The 12,793-nt window shown below is 42.9% G+C and overlaps 2 protein-coding genes across 10 annotated transcripts in view; one reads left to right on the top strand and one right to left on the bottom strand.

Annotated features, from left to right (window-relative positions):
• The first annotated feature begins 609 nt into the window (after positions 1-609).
• Positions 610-4,011, top strand: LOC131705007 (uncharacterized). Its single transcript, XM_059006865.1, has 2 exons — positions 610-2,561; positions 2,660-4,011. Exons 1-2 carry the CDS (start codon positions 2,060-2,062, stop codon positions 2,977-2,979), a joined length of 822 nt encoding a protein of 273 aa, XP_058862848.1. The 5' UTR covers positions 610-2,059; the 3' UTR covers positions 2,980-4,011.
• Positions 4,012-4,598: 587 nt separating this feature from the next.
• The window catches only part of LOC117409804 (nuclear factor 1 X-type-like), a 145,011-nt gene continuing 136,816 nt past the window's right edge, over positions 4,599-12,793 (bottom strand). For all 9 annotated transcript variants that reach the window (XM_059007187.1, XM_059007185.1, XM_059007190.1 and 6 more), the window contains one exon: positions 4,599-11,332. In XM_059007187.1, coding sequence (XP_058863170.1) covers positions 11,318-11,332 — 15 coding nt within the window. In that variant the 3' untranslated portion in view covers positions 4,599-11,317. The remainder of the gene's footprint in view (positions 11,333-12,793) is intronic.

Genomic DNA, 12,793 nt, shown 5'->3' with positions numbered 1-12,793 from the left:
TCCACACTGTCCCAGTGTCTCTCGTGTGCGGGAGATGGAGTCGTTGCTGGTCCTCTTCTCCGATTGCGCTTTAGATTTCAATTCACACTTTCCACTTTCACAGCAGCGTGCTCGAGTCAGGATCACGGAGAAAGGCACCCGCAGCAAACCCCCTTCTAGCAGAACTGCTTTCAAACAAAGTGCATTGAAAAGACAAGGCCGTTTTCAGATGCCGTTAACATCATGTACTCAAAGAAACTACAAAATGATATCGCAAAAGTCTACCGGAAGCCATAATAGTAGTAGATAGTAGTAGTAGTAGTACAGTATTTCATGTTAGATTTTCAAAACATTTTTTTCAATTTTTGTCAACTTTTTCGTTAACTATATGGAAAAACTACAAATGCAAAGCGACGTGCAATTCAATATGTTAACGTCACATTATTCAGCAGGTTTCATGCGACTTCATGACGCGGAATGAGTTATAGGCTGATGAAAAACGTCTGGCCAGATATGTATATCTTCCAGCGTCAATGCTTTTTTTAAAGTAATTCATTAATTCGAGTTTTAATATGTAATTTCCTCTCGTTCTGTCCACGAGTAGCAATTAGCACGTCAGTCCGACTCCAAATGGCTGGCAACCCTTTGATGAAAAAGTGACCTAATTCTGCTAATGACCTTCACACGTGAAGGCGTTTGGAGTTCTAAAGACGTCATTAGCACGTGTACCGGGGCTGCTGTCAAGTCTAATTAACACTGAGGCAATAGAGACAGCTTTGGAATGCGTCGAGGCTGTAAAACAAACTGACAAATGCGACAGGCAAAACAAGTTACTTCATTATTATTATTATTATTAGTTTATTTAGCAGACGCCTTTATACAAGGTGACTTACAGAGACTAGGGTGTGTGAACTATGCATCAGCTGCAGAGTCACTTACAACTACGTCTCACCTGAAAGACGGAGCACAAGGATGTTCAGTGACTTGCTCAGGGTCACACAATGAGTCAGTGGCTGAGGTGGGATTTGAACCGGGGACCTCCTGATTACAAGCCCTTGTCTTTAACCACTGGACCACACAGCCTCCTCCACTTTACCAATGAATCGTACTATTGTCACACTTTCAAGATGTTTCTAGTATATAGCCAGGCTGTCTTGGTGTGTAGTTTGGGGTAGAAGCGCAGTTAAAATGCAGCGTATTGATGTCGTGTTTTAAACATAGAAAAGTGACCCATAGTAAAAGCACAGCAAAGTGTAATAAAGCAAAGCCTGGCAAAGCACGGGTCAGCATTGTAAAGAAGAGTGAGGTACGGTAAAGCATTACTAAACCATGGTCAATGCAGAGTGTAACCATGGGAACAGCATGGGGTTCTTCAGAGAACTCTCAGAGTTCAAAGCTGCTTTTCTCTTTATTAGTGCATCAAACAGGTTTGTATTTGCTGATGGGCTCCAGTTCACAATCCTGCTCTGAAAAGAGGAGTATTGGAGGGAGTGGGAGGTGTGGAGCGCCGTGCAATCCACATGGGGGTCTGGTGGCTGGGACCCCTGCAGCTCCTAAACCCTTTGTCTTTACAATCCAAACGCTACGGCAGCTGCTTCCTATGAACCTGCTAACCAGGTGTGCCTTGTCAAGTGTAACAGCAGCGGGCAGGAGGCAGATCTGTCACCCAGACTTATATGGTCAAGTTCAGGAACCCAGAGCTTTATAAAAAGCACCGGCAGAGCCCAGCCAAGCCAGACGAAGACTGCAAGGCTTTCTTTTATGGAGCCTTGAACCAAGATCTTTTTTATTTTTTATTTTTTTGGGTGATCCAAATTTTTTGAAAGAAACTTTTTAAAAGAGACTGAACAGGATTTTCTGTGCTTTGAGATCCTTAAGAAAAGAAGGAGAGAAGGAGAGAAGGAAAGAGGAGAAGGAAAGAGGAGAGAAGAAAGGAGAGAAGGAAAGAAGAGAGAAGGAAAGGAGAGAAGAGGAGAGAAGAAAGAAAGGAGAGAAGGAAAGAGGAGAGAAGAAAGGAGAGAAGGAAAGAGGAGAGAAGGAAAGAAGAGAAGAAAAGAGGAGAGAAGGAAAGACAGCTGAAATGAATGTTGCCGTTCACATTCTCCTGGCTGCTGTTTGTGCCGTGTCTCTCTCCAGTCCTCAGAAGGGCTTCAATACGTTTCTAGATGAAGACGCTGCCGGCTCTGGCGCTGGCTCAGACAGACCTATTCAGGGGGTCGTGAAAGTGGTCCATCTGAACCCCAGATTCTTCGGCCAATCCCCCTTTTTCAGCCGGCGCCCCCCCAGCTCTCTTTTCGGGCTTGGCGCCCCCGCCACAGGGGGTATCCCGACCCCTTTCCTGGGACTGGGGAGGAGGGCAGTACCGGCTCGCAGCGGCCCTGGCTCTCTGCTCAAGCCCCAGCCTCACCTGGAGAGTGGCGTTGGGGTGGTGATGCACAGGAAGCAGGGTATGGACATGTGGAAGAAAGCCATCCAGAGGGACAGCGTGGCCAAGGAGGGGCTCCCAGTGACTCTGAAGGAAGCCTCTCAGACTGCGTGCAGGGCTGTCTCCTTTAGACAGGTAAGCCTGGCTTTTGCTGTTATTTGAATTTTCAGTGTTCAGTGTCTAATTTGTTATCCGCTTAAAGTCGTGTAATAATAAGGTCAATAAAGTTCATTTTGTGATGAAATTTGTTTTCTCATTTCCAGCGTGTTTCTGCTCCGGGCTGCTTAACTGTCACTCTGCAAAACAAGCTGTGCCTCGGGCTGTGCAACTCTCTGTTTGTGCCGGCAGTCGGAGACGCGGGGTCCGCTGAAGCGCGGCCGGAGCAGCGGGCTCTCTCCGCGTCCTGCTCTCTGTGCGCCCCGGTGAAGACCCGGACAGCGCTGGTACCAATGCTGTGCGAGGGGGTCGAGAGAGTGCGGGAGAGGCGGGTCACCGTGATCGAAGAGTGCCAATGCGAGAGCCGAAACAGAGGGGCGGAAGAAACGCTGCTGCGGTCACTTCTCTTGAAACGTTAACATAGCACAACGACAACCCTTACTGTAAAGTAAAGGGGCTGATTCTAAACCCTTTCGCGTCATACATGGAGAACTTACATGGAAGACGCAAATGCATGACAGCCTCATATGAGGATGCCATCCTCACCCACGGACTAACCCCACCCAAAATATTAATATTTAATTTTTGTTTCATTTAGCATTTTTAACTCCCACCTAGTAATTCTTTTGTAATTCAAAATGAATTGCTTTGCATTCGTATGTGATTTGTATCTGCCCCTCCTAGCACTGAACGAAGGTCATGTGTGCCTGAATATGTCTGAAAGCACGTTCTGTATAGACGCGTGGCGTTTGCCATGGACTGTGTATGTACTGTATTGTGAATTATTGATCGTACAACGGCCACTGGTGGCCATGCGTGTTGTATCGCCCTACATTTTGATGTTAAAATCTTTGACAATGGCTATGTTTGCCAAAAATATGTATTGAACCCACGACTCCCGGCTTAATGTATATAAGCTTTGCAATAAGATTGACTGCCTCCCTTTAGGAGATCCCTGGACTGCACTATGAATTGCTGTTTGGCGCCCTCTTGTGTTCGCTCTTCGTTATTGCACGCCTTGTTTTTGTGTGTGTTAATACTGGTCTCGGTATTGTTATTGTCGTGTTGTTAAATGTTCCACGCAAAGTATAATGTGCTTGAAGCTGCAATAGCAGTAAACTGTCTGTCCAAAGTTGTTTTTTTTTGGAAAAATTAAAACAAAGTCATAATACATATTGACATTGTATGGTTTTGTTTGTGTTTGTGTGTGTGTGTGTGTGTGTGTGTGTGTGTGTGTAGCAGTTAGGGCTCTGGACTCTTAACCAGAGGGTCGTGGGTTCAATCCCAGGTGGGGGACACTGCTGCTGTACCCTTGAGCAAGGTACTTTACCTAGATTGCTCCAGTAAAAACCCAACTGTATAAATGGGTAATTGTATGTAAAAATAATGTGATATCTTGTAACAATTGTAAGTCGCCCTGGATAAGGGCGTCTGCTAAGAAATAAATAATAATAATGTGTGTGTGGGCAGGTTTATAGTGCTTGCTGGGTCAAAAAAAGGAAGGAAAATCTGACAAAACCTACCTTATGAGAACACAGGCCAAGTCCTTGCAGTGTTTTCTTGTTGTCGCTTTGTTTTCAAAGACTTTGTCCTTTTTGACAGACCGTTTCAAAAGGGTACACGGTGGCACAGTGATCTAATGCACCACTCTGAAGCATAACATAAAATGGTCCTATATAGTCATTGATAAAGCATCCTAGTTCTACAGAAGTGAGGCGGAGCAGTGGGCTAATTCCCTAACATGCTGTGCTGTTTCCTCCTTTGGAGAACTGGGTTCACATCCAGCTGATTCTGTCCTTCGCTGTCCTGCGGTGCAGTCCCATAATCCCATGACCTGTCCTCGCTGAAGACAGTGGTTGTATCCAGTTCCGGAGGTAAGTAAATGTGCTGGCTGTGTTTCCACAGATGGGAGGAGGATGTAGAAAGATGTATAAAGTTAGCAGTGCTGTCTAGTCTTAGCTTTAATAAATAATCTATGGCATGAGTTTCCTGACTGGAATACAGAGGAAAGCAATGACTCAGTCACACACAGCACAGCTTTACAGTCAAGAACATCCTTTTATTCAACCAGTTAAAGGCACTGCTCTATAAAACTGTTTTTATTATTATGGAAAAGAAACTGTATTTAACACATGCATTTCACCACGAACCCAGGGGCTGTGCTTCCAGAAAGACAGGGCACCCCCAGCGAGGAGGGAGGGAGGGATCGGATTGCAAAATCCGGGCCGGATACGAGGGCCACTCCACCAATTCACAAATCCAAACACAATTAACCAAATAAATGATTTCCCATTGACAGGCTCGGCTAGGGTTAGTTATGGAGCAAGTGCAATATGAAATGCTCAAACTGGAATTTCATTGAACGGGAACTCATCGGGATCCTGTTTTCCAGCCGTATGCTCCACGGGAGATATTTAGGGGGCATGTTTGTTTTTAAGAGATAGGGAAGCACCGTGCTATGATCTAAGCATTCTCTAGAGAAGTATAGGGGACACAATGGATTCACAGTTCCAAAGCTGGCCACAATCTCTTCACTCATGACTATGAATCAGTGCAACATCTAGAAATACTAAATTCAATGACAAACGTTTGGACTAAAAGTCAATTTATTAAGATTTGTTTTTGTATTTCTAAATTGGCACCCTTTCTATAATTCCAGCGAGTTTCTTAATACGAAAGGACGGCTTCATTGAAAATCTGCAGGGGCTTACATGAATGTGTGTGCGCGCTTCCTGAAGACTAGCTATAAAATAAATAGATTTTAAACCATCGTGCCATACTTCTAGCTAAGGATTCGGGGGCTTTAGGGAACTGAAGGGGCAAACCTTATTGTGTCAGAAATGAACCTGTCAAAGTGAAGATTTTAAGGCTCTTTTAAAAAAATAAAAAAAAAATTATAAAATAAAGTGCAGCTGTAAAAACCCAACTACTAAAAAAAAAAAAAAAAAAAAAATCAAAAGGTGCTCTTAAGGTGCTCACCGCCTTAAAATAATATAAACTCAGTTTGGCCCTCCTCAGACTGGACCCCGGTTCTGTAAGCACAGGTCTCTATACACCCCCTCCCTCCCTCCCTCCCTGGGCCCACGGGTGTAACTTGTTCACTTACATTAGCTGTTCAATGGAAAAGCTGAAGAAATCAGTATGATATACATTATGAAGCGTACAGACCATATAACAATATGTGATAGCTTGCATTCCGCTCAGACATTGAGAAGAGAAAGCGGCAAAAAGAGGAACCGAGAAGGCTTGACTACACAACTCCAGTGTGCGGAGGAGGAGAGGAAAAAAGAAAGACAAGACATTTTTTTGTGTTTTTTTTGTGTTTTTCTTTTAACAAAGAGAAGAAATAAAATCACACCAATTTTATAGTACTATACAGTATATACCGTTCCAAGGCTAGTTTTTTTTTTTCTTCAAAAGGGGTGCGTTGTGTATATACGTGATCATGACTGTATGCAAAAGGCACTGTCCAACTTCAACACGAGAAATCAGTCACCTGCCGGATTCTGCTACCGCGACTAGACTGCTCTCCGGCTTCACACAGCTGAATCAACAGTGGCCAAAATCTCTCCTCACAAGATTGTGAAAAAAAAAACGCTGCGATTGAATTTGTGGATTCTTACTAGGATTCGTTTGAGATTTTACGCTGTCTGTTGCATCCTCCTAATTGGAAGATCTTGTCTTTATAAAATTACTGTAAACTGTAGCTTATTAAAAATGTGTTGGTCGGGGTTTTAACATGAATCGATTTTGATGCCTTGATATTGAGCCGCACCAATCAAGCTGAAACAGGTTTCTACTACTTTCAGCATCTCTGCTAAAGGCGAGATCACTTTGAGTTAAAAAATGAGTTTGAGGAAAGGCAATATGATCGTGTATTACAATATAAAAAGACTAAACTCTACTACAAATGAACAACACAGATGCCATTGCCATTCCTGGAACACCTTTCAAATCCCAAAGTAATACACTAGCTTTATTAAACATGAGCCAGAACGAGCGAGGCTATGGAAATCGTTTGGAGTCAATATTATTACGTTTTTGAGGGTATTAGATGCGGGGTGTCTGTCTGTCTGTCAGTCACACTCACAGTTTTGCATACATCTGGAAACCGCTTATCCAATCATGATGAAACGTGCGGTCACATTATCAGTGTTTCTGAGATTAATAGATTCTGTTTCCTCCAGGCGTGATAAAGTTGGGAAAGTGACATTTTGCTACAGCTTGGAATAAAATGAAACACCCCCTTCAATACAAAAAAAGAGAAGAAGAAGAAGGAGAAGATTTAGAATAATGCATTTTTCCCCTAAAATTGCTTTATGATAATAATTATTGTGTTTATTATTTATGTATAATAGAGTTGAATGTACTTTATATCTTAAAAAGCACCAATTATTTAGTATCATTTTTTTTTTTCTTTTCGTAAAATTGTTCCTTCAGCCCTCCTATGTAAAAACAAATGATTACATTAAAAAATAAACATTAAAAAAATGAAAGACAAACTCCCCAAACTTACAAAGACAGGGATCTCTGTTTTTTTTATCCCCCTCTAATTTAGAGTCCCGGGGCAACTGGACTTTTAAAAACAAAAATAGATTCATTTTTTTTTCTCTTCTTTCTTAACAATCCCTAACGTACACAGATAATTAACTATCCAATGCATTGCACTTGGCTCAATCGACATAAACTCTTTTAATAATACTTCCCACTCAACAACAAAACAAAAAAAGTAGGCTGCCACTTATTTTTTTTCAAAATTGTTTTGTTTTTAATTCAAATTTTGGAGCACGCGTTGCTGAAGTTCCACCACTAAGAGAATGTACTGGTATTGTAGGATATTCTGCTACACATACCATGACATTTATACAATAAAATATTGCGTTAAGTGTGTGTGTATATATATATATATATATATATATATATATATATATATATATATATATATATATATAGTGCGTCATTAATCTCATTGAAACATTCCCAAAACAACCAGACTGCGAGCTTATTCAGAAATTCATCAAATCCAACTCAAGACCTTTCGTTGTTTTAAAAACACATTCGCAGCACTATCTATAGCTTATATATGTTGAAAGAAAGTCTCTCCTCTCCATGTTTACTCAACTGCATAGTGGACAAATAGGCACTTCCTGTTTACACGGGCGTTTCCCTGGAAACAAAACAGTTGCCGTTGGCAACCTGGCTTCCCAGGGACTAATAGAGAGGAGGGGGGCATTGGACAGTCTAGTTGTTTTACGAGATTTTTCCTTCTATATATACACGGGGTGGTATTTTCTGTCGTAGATGTTTGATGTGGATGGCTATGCTGTTGCTGTTGTTATAGTTTAAATGAATGTTATCCTGTATCGTTGTTCTGTGTGAGAGAGATTGCTGACCAAAAAATAAAAAGTAACAATATGAAGGAATCGCGGAAACAGCCAAATCGCACCCAAAGCGCAAACGCATTCAGTTTTAATGATATTATAGTTTAGTTCAGATGTGTTTTCTGCATGGGGCTCGGTGCCTGCTTGCTGGTGCGTGTGTGCTTACAGGCTTTTTAGCAATATCACACTCCACGGACTGCAACACTATTCAGGTTTAGAATACGTGCAGGATTAAAATCACCATGTCATGTTTTGTTTTTTTAAAGTGGTATTTGTAATCAAGCGATTTTTTTTTTGTTTTCTCGCTGCCCACTTTGCAATGCTGACTGCCTCCCTGTTGCGTTGTGTTGTCCGTTTGTAATGCATCGCCCCCTAGCGGCTGAGGCGTTAACAACACTGACATCAGCAGCTGACCCCACTACACAGCTCGCTCTGTCCAAAGGGAAGGCGCGCGTCTTTGAACCCGTGTGGTTTGCGGTTCGCGTCCAGCCCTTTGCTTTTTACCTTTCCATTCAGATGCCAATTCACTACACGTTCCAGAAAGTGGGATCTCTGTGTCTCTGCTGTCATGCATTTAAGAAGCGTGGGTGTGTGTGTGCGTGTAGCAAGCCCTTTAAGAAAGGTCACTCCGATGCTGTGATGCAGGGTCGACTGGCAATGTAAACACTGATGTAAACTTTTTCTACTGCAGGGGTTTTTCAGAAGTCTGGACGGATCTTTCTGTCATTTCCGTGTTTCAGGTTTCTACCTTTGAATCATTGCAGCGCTTCACCCTGACTGTAATACTTGTAAGACCCTATGGTTCAATCAAAACCCGTTCGCTTATAAACAGCAACGCTTGCATAGTTAGTGTTTTTATTGACTTGCAATCCACTGACGAGGATCATGCTTGTCCTTTTGTCTAAACCTTTCCTGGTGTGGTCATTAGTTTTCTGAGCTGAATTGATTTTGGTACCACAGCTAACAAGTTTTTTAATGAATTACTGTTTCGAAAGCAACTCAAATCTAAACACCACAAACAAATCCGAATCACAGTGTGTTAAAACAAAACAACAAAACAAAACAAAAAACACCTTTTGTAGCTGGGAACAAAAATACAATATTTGGGGATATTAATGGTGAACGGTTGTCTTAACGGGTAGTCTGTTTGTACTACATTAAGCGCGTTGTCTCCTTAACACCACCAGGGGTCGCCCCCAAAGCCGCACCCAAACCCATAACCTCGGTCTTGACTACTCTGCGGTCCTGCTTCTTGCACTGTGTGTGTGTGCTTGTGAGCTTCGGTCTGCGTGTGTGTGCGAGCGCGAGAGCGTGTGTGTGCGTTTCTGTCTGTGCGTGCGCGAGAGAGCGTGTGTTTTGCATCTGTGAAAGCTGAAACTCCGGTGAGCAAAAAAGAAAGCAAAACGACTAAACCACTAACGAAAAGCGTTGAAAGCACCAAGCCAAAGAAAAGGAGCAACCTGCTAACATTATTCTCGTTGTTATCATGAGGTGGTTTCCTATGTGCTTCTATGCAGAGCCTGCTTAGCTCAGATGTGACTGTTTTGTTGAAGTTATTTGAAATTGTTATTTCTTTACCAGAGGAAGAAAACGCAGACACAGATCCACGCCTGTCTACAGAAGCTACTTCTAGGCTTAGAAAGCAACTTGATACTGTAATGAAATACCAATCTTAAATAATGTATTCCTCCTTTTCTGTTTGGATTGTTTTGTGATCACTTTCCAGTCATCACACGCTGGTGACTTTTTTAAAAGTTGAAAGCAACCCTGTCTCATTAGAGCTCTCAAACATGTACAGCTGGTACACCAGAGTGTAACTATTAACCCATCCCCCTTGCAACACTCTGCCCCCCTAGTATTATTTTTCTGAGCTCTAAAACGTCTTCCCTCTGCTTGTACACCAGAGCGCAACCGTTTAAAAACATCCCCCCTGCAACACTCTGCCCCTCCCCTAGTGGTATGGAAATGTATTTCTTACATCTACAAAGGGCAGAATGTTGCAGTGGGGGACATGTTAACGGTTGCACTCCGGTGTACCAGCAGTGGAGAGAAGACATGTTTTAGAGCTCGGGAGAACTGCTGAATAGTCACCTGGGTGTGATGGCGGCTGAAACAGGAAAACGATACCAAGTGAATCTAAACATGAAGGATCCACTAATTAAGAACACTGTGATATTTCAGACCCCAGTTGCTCTTACCTTGGAAAGCTAGGTCTCTTCCCCTAGTGGTATACAACGGTAGCTTTCTCGAAGCTAGCTGGTTGTATCTGGTCATTTCTTCCTCCAGCCCTGGCTGCTGTTTGACGGCCGTTGTCCAGTTTGTTTATGTGTACTGCTGGTGGGCAGGCCTGGGCGTTTGGGTTGAGTAACTGAGCCACACGGACTGCATCCTGGCCCAATGCAACCAGAACTGGGGCCAACAAGGGAGACCCTGTTCGTTTCTGAGTAAAACCCTGTTATTTAAACAGTGGCATTAAAGGGTAGTCTAACAGTCAGCTGGCACCATCTAGTGGCTGTCTGAGGGATTGCAGACTGAGACGGCACACTGAGACGGGTGTTTCTTGTAGCGTGTGCCGAACGGCCTTCTAAATAAAAACACAAGGCTGAAGACAGTGGGGAGAATATGAGAAACTGGTTAACTTTAAAACACCCATCAATTCAGGCAAGACTTCACGAAAGATTCAACTCAAAATACTATAGCGTCACCAGCCTTCAGATAAGACAGGTACAGAATTCAGTGATGGGTCATGTTTTGGGGTAAAATGAAGAACGCGTGTCCCACATTCTGCACGGGCGGTGAATTGATCATATTCGGGGTACGGATTTTTAATTAAAAGTAAATATTTAAAAAGAGGGGGAAAATGATAAATTTAGAGACCTGATTGGGGAAATCAGGACGGTGAAAGCCTCATTTCTAGTCGCTTCTACACTTGTGTTCAGTGTGCAGCAAATCACTCGAACCCTGATCTCCTGCCCCCCCAGCCCCCCCCATCAGCAGTACGGTTTTGCGGTTCTGTTAAAACGACTAGAAGGACAGCTTTGTGATCCTATGAAACGACAGTCCCAAGACAGTGGGACCGACTGGATTTCTCTGCGTTATTATTTTTTGTATTTTTTTTGTTTTTGTTGATTTATCATTTCCCATTTCCCAGGTACGTATTTATTTTTCAGTTTGCAATCGTGGTTTTCGTTTCTCGTCGTTTCGTTTGAGATGACGCCCCGTCCTCTTCCCTCGCCTCTCCCTCTCGTAGACTCCACTGCCTGGGCTCCTCTCTCTGGGCTGCTGCTTTGAATTTCCACGGTGAAACAGGGAGGAGGGCTAGTCTCGTGATTCAGGGTCAAATTAGAAGTAATTTCGGTTTTTGTATGAGATCTTGTCAGAGAAACCAAGACTGAAACGAGAAAAAAGAAAAAACACTAACGATGAATAACAACAGAAAGGAGACAGTCGTCGTGCAAATCCAGCTGCTCAGGTTAGGGTTAAGCACACTTTGTTTGGTACATTGCACAAACAGAATGCTCCATGAAGCCTCGTCGAGTGCTGTGGTTATTTTCACTCCACCCCTCGGGGAGCTTGTGGGTTATTCAGCTTTATCTAGAGGACTCTATCCACTCACTGAGTTCCACTTTCATCGTCCTACTGCAACTGGCTTTATCATGCTTTCATTCAACTTCTCTTCCGTGGGTGTTGTTAACTTCCAGTCATCGCTTCAACACCAGAGAGGCTCGAGGCTCCTTCCCATAGGAGGAAAGGACCTAGGGGCGTGGAGAGGGTGTGGCTTCAGGCGCTACTCTGATTGGATGACATTTCTCGGATGCTGGAATCTTTGTGAGCTCCTTGGCTTGTCGTGGAGCAGAGATAGTCGATACTGTCTCAGAGTTGGTTATATGAAGCGTCGCTGCTAACACAGCAGTCCCTTGGTCGAAACCACACCCTCAACCCCTCCCCTAAGTCCTTTCCTGCTATGGGAACGAGCATCAGTCTACTAGACAGTAGCCCTCTCCTCTGGTACGCAGGGAATAGAGTCCCCCGATTCTCCTGGCACGGGACAAAGTGTTCCTTTAAGAGGAAATATTCAACTTGACTTTGTCACACAAGGCCCAAATCACAAAACTGTAAGGACTGTTTTAAAGAACGTTTTTGTAAGGACTGTTTGTTTATATTTATTTATTTATTTATTTAGGTATTTAGGTATTAATTCTTTAATCAGGAATAACCCCACTGAGACCGACGGCTCAAGTGGGTCCCGGTGAGTTGACGCGAGACAGACAGCAGTGATTTCACATCATTCAAAAACAACATCAGCACTCTAAAAAACAACATCATACATTCAGTCTGGGATCAGAAACATTTCGGGGTAAAGGTAAAGGTAATGTCAGTCATTGTTCTACGTTTAGTTGACACACATCGGGTTCATTTTGAAGTGTTTATAATCTTCCTAGGTTAAACAGTGCTTTGGTGAGACTTCTAACCCTCCCTAAATCAGCTTTAAAAAAAAAAAAAAAAAAAAAGATTTTGTCAATTATAAGCTTGAATTTTTTTTAAATCAAAAACGTCCTTCAAAAAAAAAAAAAAAAAAAGCACTCCCAAAACGTTAGGTTTCTGTGAATAGGGCTTGCTGTTTCATAAAATCCACTAGGCCTAAGTTTGGCATTACCTGCAACTGCACACTATTACCACTAGAGTGTGCTGCTCCCTCACTTCATGCATTTGAATAGGTTTAAAAACAAACCTCTCAGTACTTGAGTGCAGGACCTTTTAAACTGACACGTAGAGTTGTGTGGACCACAGAAACGCTGGTGACGATGAAGAGTAATAAGGAAGCTATGCTAAGATCATATAATGCTGTAGT

Source organism: Acipenser ruthenus, chromosome 34 (assembly GCF_902713425.1).
Source record: "Acipenser ruthenus chromosome 34, fAciRut3.2 maternal haplotype, whole genome shotgun sequence".
In the NCBI taxonomy this organism is placed as follows: domain Eukaryota; kingdom Metazoa; phylum Chordata; class Actinopteri; order Acipenseriformes; family Acipenseridae; genus Acipenser; species Acipenser ruthenus.
The sequence above is the reverse complement of the archived record's forward strand: the minus strand, read 5'-3'. Positions and strand labels throughout refer to the sequence as shown.